Genomic DNA, 17,917 nt, shown 5'->3' with positions numbered 1-17,917 from the left:
TTATAGTGTTTTAGCAATTTAAACATTTCAGAAATTTTTCTTATTGCTTTCTGCCTTGCTCCATGTTAGCTTACGATTGTTTGTTTGTTCTAGTCAGGAAATGAAAAAAAAGGCGCACAATGACTAAAATAATGAAATAATATTGATCATGCCACCAAAACATATATTACGTAAACTAATGTAATGAGCCTGGTTTGAAATTGTAAGTATGGATATTTTTGTAAAAAAATTAAGGAGTGAAAGTAAAATTGTGAGGTACTGATACCAGAAAAATCTACTTAAGTACAGTAACAAAGTGTTTGTACCTTTTATTACCTCCCCTCTCTGGTCATCAACAAGCCCACAGTACTAGCCCACAGTACTACACCACAGTACTACACTACAGTACTACACTACAGTACTACACCACAGTACTACACCACAGTACTACACTACAGTACTACACCATAGTACTAGCCCACAGTACTACACTACAGTACTACACTACAGTACTACACCACAGTACTACACCATAGTACTAGCCCACAGTACTACACCACAGTACTACACCACAGTACTACACCACAGTACTACACTACAGTACTACACCACAGTACTACACCACAGTACTACACTACAGTACTACACTACAGTACTACACTACAGTACTACACCACAGTACTACACCACAGTACTACACTACAGTACTACACCACAGTACTACACTACAGTACTACACCACAGTACTACACCACAGTACTACACCACAGTACTAGCCCACAGTACTACACCACAGTACTACACCACAGTACTACACCACAGTACTAGCCCACAGTACTACACCACAGTACTACACCACAGTACTACACCACAGTACTACACCACAGTACTTTTCCACAATGCTACTTCACAGTACCACTCCACAGTACTACTCCACAGTACTAGCCCACAGTACTACACCACAGTACTACACCACAGTACTACACCACAGTACTAGCCCACAGTACTACACCACAGTACTACACCACAGTACTACACCACAGTACTAGCCCACAGTACTACACCACAGTACTACACCACAGTACTACACCACAGTACTTTTCCACAATGCTACTTCACAGTACCACTCCACAGTACTACTCCACAGTACCACTCCACAGTACTGGCCCCCTGTCATACACACAGACTGCAGCTGTAAGACAAACCCCCGCTCTCCTTCAGTCGCTCTCCTTCAGTCAGAGCACGTGTAGCACACACACACTCCGCTCTCACATGGGCTGTTTGAGTGTGTGGGTGTGTACCTATGTGTATGTGTGCGCTCCCTTGTCACTTGGAGAGTGAATGTGTGTGTGTGTACAATTCTTTATGCACTGAACAAAGGCAAGTCTTACAAACAAGAATCTATCAGAGAACAAAGCACTGCTCCTTCTTTCCCACTCTCTCTCTCACACACCCACACACACACACACACACCCTAACACCCACCCTAACACACACACACCCTAACACACACACACGCACACTGAGAGATGAGTCTATCCAAACATTTGGATAGACAAAGAGGTGGAGAAAACTCAGAGAGGCAGGTCAGAGAGGCAGGTCAGAGAGGAAGGTCAGAGAGGCAGAGAGGCAGGTCAGAGAGGCCGGTCACAGTCAGAGAGGCAGGTCAGAGAGGCAGGTCAGAGAGGCAGGTCAGAGAGGCCGGTCACAGTCAGAGAGGCAGGTCAGAGAGACCGGTCACAGTCAGAGAGGCAGGTCAGAGAGGCAGGTCAGAGAGGCAGGTCAGAGAGACAGGTCAGTGGCCGGTTAGTCACTCAGAGAGGCAGGAAGACAGACGGCTGCAGTGTGGAGGTGTTCATGTTGTTCCTGAAGTTACTGGCTGTTATGTTAACTCTAACAAAGGACCAATCACATGTCTCCGGACAGCCTTTGTCAAAACAAACGTCCATAAACACACACACACAAACAGCCAAAGTTCAAACTCTTTTTTATTGTGAAACCCCCTGTCCACAGTATCACTGAGGCTGGATCAGATGTCCACACGCAGGACCTCTCCAGGAGAGAATGAAGGTGTTACTGATCTGTGCTGTTGGATCACTTCTTTAGAACGCTGCCACCCTGGCTACAAGTCACTTACTAACAGAAAAGAACTGGATTATTGTGAGCTTCTACAATGACCAACTTATTCAAACAGCCAGAGGAAAATTATTCAATGTACATTTACAATGTTTACAATAACAGTAGGACTTCTTTGTGATGCTTGTACACACACAGTAAAAGCCTCACTGTGTGACTGATACGCCTAACTGGTAGCATAGAAACTTCAGACAAAGGTTTGAAAGCATCAATCATGACTGAAATTCATACCTAAATGAATAAATCACTATTTTATATTTTGTCAACTTTTAAGGTAAATAAGTTATTGAACTTCAACAAACACTTGATTATGACAAGCTATAGTGTATAACATCCATAAAACTAAAACCTTTAGTGTACTGTCTTTTGACATAAACAAGCAGCTGTTCTACAGCATGGAATGTGTGTCTTCCTCCTGCAGTTTCCTCTTCTCGTTATCCTTCTTGATGCGGTGGAACACGATGACCAGCAGGAGGACTGGGGAGGACAGGAAAACAGTCAACAACACAAACACACATCTCCGTGTTCTGGGCAGCACACACTACAGCAGTGTGTGAGGTCTGGTGGAGATGAACGTGACTCACCAATGAATCCCAGAGTTCCACCAAGGATCCCGATGGTGCTGGGCATTCCGTACTTGAAGCCGTGTTCACCTGGTTTGGTGTAACAGTACCCCAGCTCTGTGCAGTTACACACCCTCACTGTGGATGGAGAACACATGAACACACAACCTTGAAAAAGACACAAACACTCACTGTACCAACTCACCCTCAAACTTGTGTGTGACGCCCATCCCTGCGCTGTCCTTAATGTTTATGGGGATCACAAAGGTTTTGTCCTCCGTTGGAGATTTCTTCATGGTCAGTTTAGCAGATGTACCTATAGGAAACACACCAGGGACCAGAATGACTCAGATGCTGAACATGACTGAGGGACATAGCTGAGGGACACCACTAGGGGTAGAACTGGTCGTCACCATCAATGCTGCTGATGTCCCAGTTAGGAGACTTCTTGCTCTGGGGGAAGGTGAACGTGAAGGGCTGGCTGTAGGGGGCGCTATCTGCATCCGTGGCTGACAGGATGACAGGCTTGGGCTTCTTGACGCAGATGAAGGCCTGGGTCTCCAGAAGCTTGGGCACGTTGTCGTTCACATCCAGCAGGCGCACAGAGACCACACGCTCCGAGGACAGCTGGGGATTGGCTGTGAAATGACGTCGAGATGAGCAGGGTTTGTTTACAGTTAGGGTTAGGGTTTACACTGTTTACATCGGGTGTTGATCTGTGATTCATGGGGAATCCATATGGATCTGTTCATGACTAGTGTGACTGGCTGTGACTGGTTGTGTGACTGGCTGTGTTTTTCACCTTTCTCAAAGGCGATGACTGTGACATCAAAGGCCTCCAGCACCTCTCTGTCCAGCTTGGCCTTGGTCTTGATCTCGCCTGTGGCTGGATCGATCTCTAACCAGCTTTTGGTGTCACCTTCCAGCTTGAATCTACAACACACACACACACACTCACTCAACTGCATTTGGTATGGTAGCTGTATCAAACTACCGCCTCTTGTTGTTCAGGTGCAACTAAGGCTCAGCTTCCATACTCAATGAGTTTTCCCTCTGGGTCCTTGGCCCCTACTGTGACCACAGACGCTCCCAGGCTGGTGTTCTCTGGTAGGACCACGTCTAGTATATCCATGTCAAACTCCGGAGCTTCATCCACATCATTGATCTCCACCGTGACGAAGGCAGTGGACTGGTTTTCGTACTGCATTCCGGCCATCAGGGGCTCTGGGTTCCGGGCGTCGATCTGGAGTCTGGTGGAGGGTGTGGTCTCAAAGTCTAGAGGCTGCAGGAGAACATTGGGTGGGGGGAGGGGGTTATCATAACGTGACATTAATGTGTGTGTGTGTTAGGGTTGGGTGTCATTTGGATTTTTACGATTCTGATGCTGAACCGGTACTTTTAAAACAATTTTAAATTCTTGAAAAACTGAAAAATGACAACAAAGAAAGGCTCTTTTATAGTTTTTTTTTTAAATTGAAAATGATTGAAATGTTGACTATATATTAACGTTTTAAAGTAGCCTACTTAAATATTTTTAAGATACAAGATACAACACCTCTCCTGACTTATGGCATGTCCTGCACAGGAGTAAACTCTCTCAGATGGTGTCGAAGAGGCCTGTACACACAGGTATGAGTTTGAAAGGGCAGACTAATTAGGGAGGCTGTCCCGTGACCAGGGACTGATGTCTGCAAACTGTCGAACGCGGTGCACCCCTCTGCTTTAAGAAGTATCCCGTGTCGCCGCATGTTTCAATAAATTCGAAGTGCTTCCCCCTTTGCACTAGCCTGACGTTGTCATCTGAGAGTCAGAGTCTGATACTGATCCAATGGGCTGTGATTATGGGGAGTGTTTCAACCGAACCCGGAAAGAAAATGCCTCTTCGCTCAAATGGATAGACCTACAACCAATCAGAGCAACATAGTATGTTAACTTTTACTGAACCCCGTAGGAAGGACGGCAAAAACAAAATATTTTCGATCAACAAATGCCTTCATCGCGTTTCTCTGTTCCTCTTTCAAAATGAATGCGCTGTCGAAGTCTTCTAAAACAGACCTGATAGCAGAATCTACACATCTCAGGTCTCCAGCTGCAGCCATGTTTGTTGAAAACAAATTCAACCCAAGCGCTCTTTGGTGACGTGGTTGATTACGTTATTGTTGGTCACCTGTCCATCATCGTATAAAGCCCGTCCTGACAATTTGATTGGTCCGAACAGCTCTGGTTCAGGCATAATTTTTCCCCAACGGAGCAATGCCAGACCTAACCAAAAAAAATTGTGGGCGGGGCTAAGTTCGGCTGGCACCCAGGCTATCTTTGCATGTAATCATTTTGAAACATTTGTTGCATTTTGCGATGTTGGAATCCTTGTCTGTGAAATAGAGCCACACTTTCAACCACTTCACTTTAGGCATTTTAGATGCACTAAAAACTAGCTAGCTAACGATAACCTACATTTTCATTTCGTCATTTTTATTTATTTAGATGAGCGTAATATGTGTGTAATAAGTGTAATATGTTTACCAGTGATCACGTGCAGCGAATGGTGAATATGCTTTTACGTCCGTATTGGTAAGCGCAGAGGGAAAATATGTCATTTACAGTACATTTACGGTAGCTAGCTAACGGTAGACTACAGAGAAAGTGTGATATTTTGACATCCGTTTCGGAGCGACAGAGGGAAAATATTTCAGTCGACACAAGAAGTGGAACCGAAATGAGGAACCAAAATTTGCGTTCTAACCAAGTCTGATTCCTACCGGTTGCGTAGGAACTGGTTCCATAGTGGAACCGGGTTTTGGTACCCAACCCTAGTGTGTGTGTGTGTGTCTCTTTTTCCCTCATACCTTGACAAGAACGAGCCTGCCCTCTCCGCTGGACTCTGTCTCCATGGCAAAGACTCCATCCTCGTTGCCAGCGGTGATGTGGAACTCGATGCGTGAGCTCCCGCTGCCAGGGTCGTCAGCATCCGTGGCTTTCACTGTGAGGAGGGTGTGGCCTACTGGGGTGTCCTCAGAGAGGGTGTGGCTACCGTACTGCAAACACACATACACACACAAACGCACACAGACACACCCACACCCACACATACAAAAGGTCAGTCAAAGGTCTCATTTCTTTTGAGTTTCACCAGACGAGCATGTAGCAGTCATGGAGATACTCACATCGTCGTAGAGATACTCACATCATCATGGAGATATTCACATCGTTATGGAGATACTCACATCGCTCTGCTCAAAGATTGGCACTTCGTTGTTGACGTCTATGACCTTGATGACGACCTTGCACTCTGTGCTGAACCCTAGGACAGGACAGTGGAAGAGTGTGTGTGTGTTTAGGTGTGTGTGTGTACATATGTGTGTGTGTTTAGGTGTGTGTGTGTACATATGTGTGTGTGTTTTACCTGGGTCGTGGACTCTCACGGTGAGACGATACTCGGCGGCGTCTCTCCTCTTGAGCAGCTGTCTGGACTGGACACGGCCCGTGATGTCATCGATAGAGAACATGGGGGAGCTGGTTTCAGGATCCTGGACCTGGAGCGTGTAGGACAGCAGGGAGTTGACTGTGTTCTCCTCGTCCGCATCGCTGACCTGCAGCTGGCCCAGAGGGCTCCCTGAGAACAAGCAAGACATCTCTCACAGGAGGGAACCAGAAGAACCAGAGTCACGTGCTCCTGACCTGCAGGAGGTTCTACCTGGAAGCTCGTTCTCCTGGATCTCAAACACGGTCTCGTCCAGGTGGCAGACCGGAGGGTTGTCGTTCACGTCCTCCACCAGCACCTGGATCTCAATGGGAGGGTCCAGCTCGTTCCCTTCATGGTCCTCAGCCAGCACCACCACAGTGTACTGGAACACACACACATATATAAACAGTATACATACCCACTAACACTGCCACCGACACCCTGTTAACCACTTTGACTGCATCACTTGACTCTCCCCTCTTGACTCTGTCCCCTGTCAACCAGGCCTGCACGATCTTCTCCCTCCTGCCCGTGGCTTACGGATGTTATTCGTGAAGAACGGTCCACCCTTCGAGCAGCTGAGAGGAGATGGCTCAAGTCCAAAGACGGTCTGGACCTAGATAAGTATCACTCCCTCCTTAAATCCTTCTTTTCTCACATAACTGGTGCTAAAACCCACAGATTTCTGAACAAAATGAACTCTGCTTCCAACCCCCTCAAACTTTTCTCTTATTTTGGTTGTTCACAATATGTGCTTCATGTTTTGGCTACCCGCAATGTTTTAAGGGCTATTTTGTTGTTATATCCAGTGACCTATGCACTTTTTAAAGCTCTCTCTTGGAAGTCGCTTTGGATAAAAGCGTCTGCTAAATGAATAAATGTAAATGTAATATGCTACATATATATACAGTACATATGTAGCATCAACCATCTGGACAATACTAGGTGCTAGGTTTGTATGTCTGTCTGTGTGTGTGTGTGTGTGTGTGTGTGAGTGGGCGGTTGTGTGTGTGTGTGTGTTACCCTGCTCTTCTCCTCTCTGTCCAGCTGCTCTGTCAGCATGACCTCTCCCTCGGGGGTGACACTGAAGGGGAAGGGAAGCAGGCGCTCCTTCTGCACCAGCCTGTAGAGGGCGCTGTGCGTGTTAGACTGGACCTGGGGGGGGGGGGTTAATGTACAAAGAGTACAGTATTTGAGTGTTTCAGTGTATTTGAGTGTTTCAGTGTATTTGAGTGTTTCAGTGTATTTGAGTGTTTCAGTGTATTGTTTGTATTGAGTGAATCCCACTCCATACCTTAGCAATCAACATGGGGTATGTGGTCACTAGATGTTCCTTGATTGTGATTGGTCCAGGGGTGACCCACAGGTTCTGCTGCACAGCGATGTTGACTCTGGTGTTGGAGCTGAGAGCATTCTCTGACTGCCCGCCCAGGTCCTCCACACGCACAACCAGAACAAAGTCTGGGTCCTCCAGGGGATTCAGCCTACGCATCTCTGGAACCACAGAGGAAGACAAGGGCTCCATGAGTTCGGTAAAAGGAGACCAAAGGAGAATAGGCCCATTCAGAGCTGCTGACACCAGAGACAGAACCATTGACGGATATAAAGACACCACCACACCATCCCCCCGAGGGGAGTAGGGTGAAGTGCCTTGCCCAAGGACACAACGTCATTTTACATGGGCAGATATCGAACCGACAACCTTCTGATTAATAGCCCAATTCCCTAACCGCTCAGCCATCTGACTTCCCTTCTGACTTGGTAGAATAGTTTCCACGTCACACTCACTCACACAGTCATACCTGCTCTCTCCACACAGGTGTAAAAGGGGTTGAGTTCGTATGGTACATCCTCTATGGGGGAACAGTACTCATCAAACTTCCTCTTCAAGGCATCATGGCTGCTGCCATCCTGACTTCTGGAATACACAACCCCCTCTCTGGCTTTCAGCAAGCGCTGTCCTGTAACACACACACAATGACACACAACACATCATCCTTGTTGCAAAGCTGTTGTCATGAGCCCTGCACACACCAGCTGACTAACTTGATCTACCTTAGCAATGTAGCTATTGCTAAATGTTGAACGTTTTTACAGTTAGACAGTCTGGGATTCATTGGTTGAAAAACCAACATATCTCATTGAATGTGTGGTCAGATTGACATTAGTTAAGTGACAATCTGAGGCATAGGAGCAGATCAAGGGTAATCTGGCCTGGTGTGGGATTACTGCTGCTCTACTGTCAGATTACAGTTTAAAATCGACAGATTAAAGGCCTCACTCTCCCAATGATTGCTTATGTACATAAAACCAATATGTGTGTGAGAAAGTTTGTGTGTCTGTGTGTGTGAAAAAAATTGTGTGTTTGCATTGGATTCAGTTAGTCATTTAGCAGACGACCTTATCCACAGCGTTTTACAGTAAGTACAAATACATTCGCCCTAGGCAAGTAGGGTAAAGTGACTTGCCCAAGGACACAACTTCATTTTGGCACTGCTGGGAATTGAACCAGCAAACTTCTGATTACTAGCCTGCTTCCCTAACCGCTCAGCCACCTGATTTGGTGTGTGTGAGAGGGAGTGTGTGTGTGTGGTACCCTCTTCGGTGGTGGAGATCTCCCCTGTCTCTATGTTGATCTGGAAGAAGGGGCTGCTGTGCTTGTTGGGGATCTGGTTGACCAGGCTGTAGCTCAGATGGGAGTTGGGCGACTCGGGGTCATCCAGGTCAGATGCAAACACACGCGTGAATGGAACACCTAGAACACCACGCAGTTACACACTCTGTAACACACCAGACTCTGCTAACATGCTGTAACACACCAGGCTCTGCTAACATACTGTAACACACCAGGCTCTGCTAACATACTGTAACACACCAGACTCTGCTAACATGCTGTAACACACCAGACTCTGCTAACATGCTGTAACACACCAGACTCTGCTAACATACTGTAACACACCAGACTCTGCTAACATACTGTAACACACCAGACTCTGCTAACATACTGTAACACACCAGGCTCTGCTAACAGTATACTGTAACACACCAGGCTCTGCTAACATACTGTAACACACCAGACTCTGCTAACATACTGTAACACACCAGGCTCTGCTAACATACTGTAACACACCAGACTCTGCTAACATACTGTAACACACCAGGCTCTTCTAACATACTGTAACACACCAGACTCTGCTAACATACTGTAACACACCAGGCTCTGCTAACAGTATACTGTAACACACCAGGCTCTGCTAACATACTGTAACACACCAGACTCTGCTAACACTCTGTAACACACCAGGCTCTGCTAACATACTGTAACACACCAGACTCTGCTAACATACTGTAACACACCAGACTCTGCTAACATACTGTAACACACCAGGCTCTGCTAACAGTATACTGTAACACACCAGACTCTGCTAACAGTATACTGTAACACACCAGACTCTGCTAACAGTATACTGTAACACACCAGACTCTGCTAACATACTGTAACACACCAGACTCTGCTAACATTCTGTAACACACCAGGCTCTGCTAACATACTGTAACACACCAGACTCTGCTAACATACTGTAACACACCAGGCTCTGCTAACAGTATACTGTAACACACCAGACTCTGCTAACAGTATACTGTAACACACCAGGCTCTGCTAACAGTATACTGTAACACACCAGACTCTGCTAACATACTGTAACACACCAGGCTCTGCTAACATACTGTAACACACCAGGCTCTGCTAACAGTATACTGTAACACACCAGACTCTGCTAACACTCTGTAACACACCAGGCTCTGCTAACAGTATACTGTAACACACCAGGCTCTGCTAACATACTGTAACACACCAGGCTCTGCTAACACTCTGTAACACACCAGGCTCTGCTAACAGTATACTATAACACACCAGACTCTGCTAACGGTATACAGTAACACACCAGACTCTGCTAACAATACTAACACCTGCAACACTGCCTTCCCTGATCACAGCCACATAGTCTAAAACACACACACACCTGCAACACTGCCTTCCCTGATTACAGCCACATAGTCAGTCTGGTTGAAGGAAGGGGCGTGGTTGTTGATATCCAGCACGTTGATGGTGACAGTGAACGGACCCTCTACTGGTTCAGTGTCGACAAGCGCCTCCACCTAAAGCACACACACACGCACACACACAAGCAAACACACCCACAAACACACACGCAAACACACACATGCAAACACACACACACGCAAACACATTGATGTAATACAAGCAACGACATATGTTACAATAACTGTAGAGTGTGTGTTACCTGCAGAGTGTGTGTTACCTGCAGAGTGTGTGTGTGTGCGTGGGCCCAGACTAAAGCCTCTTCCAGGTAGAGCCATCCATCTCTGGAGATCTGGATCTTCCCCTCCGAGTCTCCACTCACCCTGAAGCTGTTCACATCAGGGTTAGCTGCATGGAACTGCACAGGGCCAGAATGCGAATTAGAAGGATTGAGACACAGATTTGATTTATCAAAAGTGTGTGTGACCTGATAAAGAGCGTAGGGTGTGTGTTACCTGATAAAGAGCGTAGGGTACAGGTGCGGCCTCTGGAACGTCCAGAACCTTGTCTTCCAGGGGTCCCTTCTTGTCATCCAGACCTCCACCAGCAGCCTATCAGAATGAAGCATCAGAGTTCAGGGGTCAGCTGACATCTGTTCACTCCTCATACAGGACAGTTATTCATTGACTCACTTGACAGATTTATTGTAATGAAATTCCTCCACCACACTGGAGATTGGGAGAGCAAAGTCTACACAGGCGTTGAGGGAGTGTGTGTGTGAATGTGTGTGTGTGTTTGTGAGAGTGTGTGTGTGTCCTTCACCCTACGCCATTCTCTCAGTAACACTGTAATAATTCACTATGGATACTGAGTATACCAGCAGCATATTGTCATGCTGTCTGCACTCAGAACTCAAGCCTCAAACACACACACACACACACACACACACACACTCTGTATTGCGTCACTAGTAGGTTCTAGTGACGGTCTCCTGCTGCACTGGAGCAGGTCGGTTCTTAACTAACCGGCCTTGTAAAATAAAGGTCACAGAAATCACAGAAATAAATAATTCAAACAGAACTGCCAACATTCAAAGTATAGAAGTTAATAGGTAAAGCTCTTTAAAGGTAATGAGTAATCAAACAGTATTATGAAATTGACCCAGCATGTGTATGTGTGTGTGAGGGTGTGTGTGAGAGTGTGTTGATGACTGGTACTATTGGGGTAGTGTACTCACAATGCCGATGAGGAGCGAGAACAGAAACAGATGCATTGTGGGAGTTCTGATGAGCTTCAGTGAGGAGACTCTGAGAAGAAGAGGAGGAGAGATGGAGAGGAGGAGGAGGAGAAAGAGATAGAGGGAGAAACTTTCAGTATGATCCATACAAAAGCAAGCACATGTTGTAGTATGTGTGTAAACATGGACATCTCCAGTTGTGGATTGTAGAATCTCAAACTCTCAGACTTTTAGTAAAGAAAGGAAGTCAGAGGCCTTTAGTATAGGAGTTTTTTTTAACTCCTCCCATACTACAGGGTGACCCCGCCCCCTGGCAAGCAACAGAAAGTCAGAATGAAAAGGCTGCTGACTGCTGTCTGTCCATATGATGACTGATGACTGATGACTGTCCATATGATGACTGTCCATATGGGGACGGTGAAAGCACTGGTGGGCCGTGTCACCTTTGAGGTGTGACCCTGCATCTCCTTCCCCTGCTCATAACTCAGGTGTTAATAGGTCACCCTCCCATGTGACATGGTCTCTGAGCCTAAAGTCAGTGTGTGAGTGAGTGTGTATGTGGTTTAGAGAGAAAAAGAGAGAGAGAGCTTCTGTTTTTATGAAGTTTTGTCAGTCTGTGAATCTCCCTCTATCCAAACAGTCGCATACAAGGATGCAGAGACAAACCACCACCTTCTTATCTCCTGGCTACTGACACTCCTTAACCATAAAGATTTCACCTCCCCCTCCCTCCTGCCTACCTTCAGGGGTGGAGCTCAGGTTCAGGAAACTCTCTTTCCTAACAGCAGTACTGCAGAGGGTTTGAACTCTAACTAGGCTCCCAGGTTTTCTTATTCTTGTGACACCCACAAACACTCATAACTTGAGAAATTCAATACAATGTTCGGTTCACAGACCTGATCAGTTTCCTACAGATATTCATTATCACTAATGGATGTCACTGTGTATATGTGTCTTTGTTTGAGTGTCTGTGTGTGTGTGTAACTCCTTTGGAACATGACAGGATTGCACAGAGAGACTGAAGGTGACATTGAGCAGTCTGCCATGGCGAGCTCTGATTGGCTGACACAAACACACTTCACCATGTCTGTCTGTTTGTCATGTTCCTCACCTCACACTCAGTATGCAACTTTTGTTTGACCCTGAAGCTACAACCACCTTCTCTGTAACCCTAACCCTAACCCTAACCCTAAGCTACAACCACCTTCTCTGTAACCCTAACCCACCTTCTCTGTAACCCTAACCCACCTTCTCTGTAACCCTAACCCACCTTCTCTGTAACCCTAACCCACCCTCTCTGTAACCCTAACCCACCTTCTCTGTAACCCTAACCCACCTTCTCTGTAACCCTAACCCACCTTCTCTGTAACCCTAACCCACCATCTCTGTAACCCTAACCCACCTTCTCTGTAACCCTAACCCACCTTCTCTGTAACCCTAACCCACCTTCTCTCTAACCTTCACACGCCCGTACTCTACAAGGGTCTCTCTACATCTCTCCCCTACCGTCTACGGAAGAGACCAGCTCTGCAGACTGACAGACACATAACAGTACAGAGATACAACCTATTGACACACACATGGTTGGCAGACAGCAAACTAGCTGACCATTGAAGAAAACAAAAGAAGATCGGAAAATAACCCAAGATGGATGACATGAAATCAAGGCGTGGCAAGGCATGCGAAAATCTCGCTACTATACAGAATTCCTTATTGAACAATAATCATTATTTCCCAATCTGGATGGAAGTAAGTCCTTCAGATGAGCAGACTTTGTCCTGTGCTGGTCTGCCTGTCAGGCTGCAACAGGCCTCTCCTGACAGCTTCAAACAGAATGACCTCTGCTTTGTCAAGATTCCATTGTTGCTGACATCAACTCCAACACAGGCTCTCTCACAGGAACTGCCTGATGTGAGCGTTACAAAGACTACAAAGACAAACCTCGATACACACACACAAACAGTACAAGGGAACACCTGAGACTCAGGCCCAACCAAAGTCAAGTCAAGATCATAGCCCACACCCAAGGAGAAGCATACATTACCAAACACACAGGTTTCGTTCAGTCCAACAACATATAGCCCCCTCAGCCTACTGCGTCTGGCAACACGATCCAGTCTTTCAGTCCTGGAGGACTCTGAGAAACTCACTTAGCAAAGGCAGCGAGAGACAGAGACGTACCTGGCAGGAGAAGTTCTGTGTCTCTCCCTGGGTTGTAGTGTATCCCCGCAGCCCCGTCCGGCTAGTGAAACGTTAACCAGGCCTAACCTGCTAGGTTTTATTGGACCTAATGATTGTCCAATCATCCCTCCCCATTGATTAGCTCAGCCAATCAGGATGGCAACCAGGATAGAGACAGGCAGGGGCGTAGAGTACCAAGGATGCAATAAATTAATAAATTGACTTGATACAGGAAAGTCAGACAGGAAGCTGAGGTATTGTACTCGTACATTATGGGACTTGGAAGTTTCAGTGTTCAGTTAATCCCAATTTGATTACCTCAAGATTGTCTATCCTTTAGCAGTGTGTGTGTGCAGATTTGTGGGATTAAACCCATGACTGGTTGTTGGACTAGCCTGGTCACCTTCATCAGTTACAGACCTGGTTAAGTGACTGGATTTCCTCATAAGGACTGATCCTGACCGGAAGGGTTTTCATCAGACTTCAACCTTTGAACTGCTTCCTGTCTCGGCTGTTCCACTACTAGGAGTAACTGAACACACACAGACCAGGGATGCAGAGTCACTGTATCTAACTGTAATATGATATTCTTCTCTCTCATCTAAACAAAGATAAGATGACCCTGAAATGCTCCTAGAGACCTCTTAGAAAGCAGCTGACAGCAGGGAAATATTCCAAACATACAAACAGGCCGGGGCTACAGTGAGGAAGTAAACAACATTAGATTCTGGGTTGTCGTGTATGTACACAACTCAAAACCGTTTCATAAGTAGGAAATGTCCTTTCTGAATTGTTTAATCCTTGAGTTCGAAAAGTTCAAAATTAGAATAACAGAAAGTACAATGCTAAAGCAAGGAGTAAATCTCCTTGGCCGGGTTTCCCAGATTTGTTAAGAAGCTCTTAACGCTACGAGCTTCTTAGGAGCGTTCTAAGAGTGTTCTAGAGCGTTCTTAGAACGCTCTTACGAAGCTCTTAGCGTTAAGAGCTTGGGAACCCACAGCCCTTATTGTGTCTCATTGTGCTCTGACCCTCAAGCCTGGCAGAGGAACTCAAAACTTTGAAGATCAGGAGTATCTGTCTATCACACTGAGATAAGAAACACACACACACACTCACACACACAAGCACACACACTCACACACACAAGCACACTCACTCACCCTCAAACACTCACTCACTCACACACACACCTCCATGGAGGTTGTTCCGCCATTTTGGTTTTAAGGTCTAAAGGTTATATTCCATGACTGCTTGGTGTGTATACTGCTTGTTGTGTATACACAAGATCATTGTCTCAGTAAGTAACTTGAACTTAATCATGTATTATATTCATTGTGTATTATATTTAGTTCTGTGGTCTTTGGTTTGTGACTGGGTCTAAAGTGAACTGCACACAACAGAAAGAGGGTTACATTTAAGAATTTCATGTTTTTTATTCACTAATTCAATAGACAGTGCTCACAAATCAGACAACACAGTGTTGACCAGCTCAATACAGACGCTGATTAGAAAATAACAGTAACAACGTTTCATTGGTGTAGGCTTACTGTTGCTGGGGTAACCTTGGCACTTGGTAGGGCGCACAAACGATGGATGAGAAGGAGGAGAGACAAAAGCAGGAAGGAGAGAGGGGGAGGGGATTGCTGTCTTTCTCCAACATCTGACATCATCTTGCTCCTCTAAACTGCTCTCTCTTTCAGAGTCTCTCGTTAGTTTGTCTCTCACACTTTGAAAGCGTCATTACTCTCCACAGATCTGTCTGTCAGACAAGGCCAATACGTCTATTGGCTGATTTTCCAGTCCATCACAGAGGCTGGCGACTGGGATAACAGTTGAGTTCAGACGGATCAGTCTAATGTAGACTGTGGTGTAGAGGCGGGCGTGGACCAGGGTGCAGGTGTCTTCTGGGTCCTAGAGCACAGAGAGATCGTGGCAGGATTTAGACTTGAGCCGGAACGCCACGTTGGAGTTGTTTTTGGCCACCATTTTGTCCAGGAAGTGCTTGGCCTTCCTGGGCATGCTCTGGCGCCGTGCGCGTGCGTGCGTGTGTCTGCGGCGCTCGTTGGCCTCCTTGGTGTCGCGGCGGAGCCGCAGCTGCCTGACGATGCCGTGGAAGGCGTCCCACACGTTGTGCTCCATGGCCGCCGACGTCTCGATAAACTTGCAGTCAAAAACAGCTGCACACGCACGGCCCTCTGGGAACACAGCACAGAATCCAGTCAGACAGCAGCACACACACCAGGTTCAGAGAAACACATCTAACTTTGTCGGAACTCCTGACAACCAAACATACAATAGCCTACACGCCCACTCATCACACACCCACATACTGTTAGAAGTAGATACACACTAGTCAGAAATCAGTTGGCACACACAAATAGTTCTACATCGCACAACAAAACACGTGTCACTCACCACTGATGGACACCTCTCTGCTGCGGACCAGGTCACATTTGTTCCCCACCAGGATGATTGGTGTGTGGTGCGCTGCGCGCAGGCAGCGGAGGGATATACGCAGCTCTGAGGCTCGCAGGAAGGAGGCCCGGTCAGTTATAGAGTAGACCAGGAGGAAGGCGTCACCTGTCAGCATACACTGTTCCTGAGCCCAGCCACCTTCATCCTGTAACACAGCAAACATGTCTGAAAACGGCCCTTGTGCTTTGGTGGTGGGTATTTATGTCTTTTGCAATGCAGACATGGCAGTTTAATAGTTGGTTATGGACAATGCTTAGGCTTACCTCTCCATCCCACGTGTCCACCAGGGTGAACGTTACAGTCTCTCCATCCACAGTAAGAACCTGCTCACAGACTTTGTCTGAAAGAGCAAGAATATGAGGGACTGTAAATTCATATTCGTTGGTAATTACCTTGTTCATATTTAGTCAGATGATGAAATGACAACCAAAAGTTGAACTCTTTCAAATAAAAAGGAAACTATCAAGTAGTTAAATCTAGGTTTCTCACCTGCGTACAGTTCGCAGTCATCGCTATCCATGCTGTCTGCTGCGCCCGCGAAGATGCTGGCGAGAGCAGTTTTCCCGACTCTGTTGGCTCCTAGAAGCACCACGCGGAACTGGTCCTTGCTGCCCTCGACATCACACACCGAATCAGTAGAGACCACAGACTCGGTAGACGACCAGCTCTCGCGGCTTCCGTTCGACTCCCCAGCAGAGCTCATGTATGACTTGGAGCGCGAGATGCAGGACGGGACCCGCGTCAGGCTGTCAGACAGCAGGTGGCTGCCGGTGTCGCAGATGCTCCACCGGTGAAGCTCGTGCTGCAAACGCAGACTGTGCCGACGCATGTTTCCAAGCATGTTGATCAAACTTAAAAAACTCGTTAAACTATAAATTGTTGATTCGAAATCCTGTAGGAATATTATTATTGATATGGTCAATATTTGGGTATCCGCAAAATGTTGCTACTGCAGATGTGAGGAGCTGCAGGTTGTCCAGTGGAGTGAAGCGTTAGGGTTAGGGTTAGCGTTAGGGTTAGCGTTCTCGACGGACCGAATCAGATGAGCTGTCCGGTTGTTGATGCCTCCGGCAGCGCGAGTCCGGGTAATCCAAAGCTAAGTCAGTCTCAGTGTAATGTTCTAATGAGCTTTCCCCCCGCGCTTTAAATAAAGACGGTTTCAGAGCGAGAGAGGGTTTCCTTGACGTCACTCGGCCCTCCAGTCCAATCCGCCTCCCCTCCCCTCCCCTCCCTCCTTCCCCCCCCCCTCCCTCACTCTGGGCCTGGTGGTGGCATGGATTGTCATCTCCCACGAGGAGGGAGGCTCGAGGAGTATCGACAGACTATAGTTCACAAAGAGGGGTTGGTTTTTATCCTCCCACTGTTTAGAACGGCTGACAAAAGACAAGTTTAGAGTGTCATCTATTACAATGGGAGTCCACTGAGGGGCGTAGCCAGAATCATCTTTTTGGGTAGGCCTAGAAAAATATGGATAGGCATGTTTTCAGGGTTTTTTTCTTATTTACTTTGCAATGTGCACCCGGTGTATACTAGATAGTATTTTCGTTTTTGGGTAGGCCTTAGAACAGATTGGGTAGGCCTGCCCCTGAGTCCACCGCGTTTAGTCTGCTCAGTACAGAGCCGCTGTGGCAGACCAAAGCGCGGACACAAACAGATGGCACGGTGTAACAGTACTGTTGTTGGTGCTGCTGCTGATGTTAATATATTTCCACTTAAGGATAATTGTAATGCTGCCAATGTGTACGTCTCTTCAACTTCATCTCTGAATGACGATATACATTTACATTGAGTCATTTAGTCATTTAGCAGACACATAGAGACAGTGAATGAGCAGTCGG

The 17,917-nt window shown here is 46.7% G+C and overlaps 2 protein-coding genes across 2 annotated transcripts; both read right to left on the bottom strand.

Moving 5' to 3' along the window:
* Nucleotides 1–1,949: 1,949 nt before the first annotated feature.
* On the bottom strand, nucleotides 1,950–11,459 carry cdh17 (cadherin 17, LI cadherin (liver-intestine)). The gene is made up of 18 exons (XM_084669184.1): nucleotides 11,424–11,459; nucleotides 10,702–10,797; nucleotides 10,467–10,604; nucleotides 10,167–10,302; nucleotides 8,738–8,896; nucleotides 7,944–8,102; nucleotides 7,436–7,635; nucleotides 7,165–7,296; nucleotides 6,373–6,523; nucleotides 6,082–6,291; nucleotides 5,903–5,979; nucleotides 5,525–5,713; nucleotides 3,716–3,960; nucleotides 3,481–3,611; nucleotides 3,092–3,316; nucleotides 2,884–2,994; nucleotides 2,700–2,816; nucleotides 1,950–2,592 (listed from the first exon to the last, which is right to left on the bottom strand). The coding sequence occupies exons 1-18, from the start codon at nucleotides 11,457–11,459 to the stop codon at nucleotides 2,504–2,506; spliced, it is 2,601 nt and encodes an 866-aa protein (XP_084525310.1). The 3' UTR covers nucleotides 1,950–2,503.
* A 3,574-nt stretch (nucleotides 11,460–15,033) lies between these two features.
* On the bottom strand, nucleotides 15,034–17,238 carry gem (GTP binding protein overexpressed in skeletal muscle). The gene is made up of 4 exons (XM_084671488.1): nucleotides 16,569–17,238; nucleotides 16,343–16,419; nucleotides 16,020–16,224; nucleotides 15,034–15,799 (listed from the first exon to the last, which is right to left on the bottom strand). Exons 1-4 carry the CDS (start codon nucleotides 16,918–16,920, stop codon nucleotides 15,516–15,518), a joined length of 918 nt encoding a protein of 305 aa, XP_084527614.1. The 5' UTR covers nucleotides 16,921–17,238; the 3' UTR covers nucleotides 15,034–15,515.
* Between the last annotated feature and the right edge of the window lie 679 nt (nucleotides 17,239–17,917).

This window comes from Hypomesus nipponensis, chromosome 2 (genome assembly GCF_054491055.1).
Source record: "Hypomesus nipponensis isolate SF chromosome 2, ASM5449105v1, whole genome shotgun sequence".
Classification (NCBI taxonomy): domain Eukaryota; kingdom Metazoa; phylum Chordata; class Actinopteri; order Osmeriformes; family Osmeridae; genus Hypomesus; species Hypomesus nipponensis.
Note: the sequence above shows the minus strand (reverse complement) of the source record. Positions and strands in the feature narration are given on the sequence as shown.

What these genes read in the sequence shown, in the direction of transcription:
- cdh17 (XM_084669184.1), bottom strand. Translation starts at nt 11,459, where the DNA reads ATGCATCTGTTTCTGTTCTCGCTCCTCATCGGCATT. An exon ending in GATCTCCACCACCGAAGAGG is followed by an intron (nt 8,103 to 8,737) that starts GTACCACACACA and finishes TGTGTGTTACAG; the next exon opens with GACAGCGCTTGCTGAAAGCC. An exon ending in CAATCTTTGAGCAGAGCGAT is followed by an intron (nt 5,714 to 5,902) that starts GTGAGTATCTCC and finishes GTGTGTTTGCAG; the next exon opens with TACGGTAGCCACACCCTCTC.
- gem (XM_084671488.1), bottom strand. Translation starts at nt 16,920, where the DNA reads ATGCTTGGAAACATGCGTCGGCACAGTCTGCGTTTGCAGCACGAGCTT. An exon ending in TGGACACGTGGGATGGAGAG is followed by an intron (nt 16,225 to 16,342) that starts GTAAGCCTAAGC and finishes GCTGTGTTACAG; the next exon opens with GATGAAGGTGGCTGGGCTCA. An exon ending in CAGAGAGGTGTCCATCAGTG is followed by an intron (nt 15,800 to 16,019) that starts GTGAGTGACACG and finishes CTGTGTTCCCAG; the next exon opens with AGGGCCGTGCGTGTGCAGCT.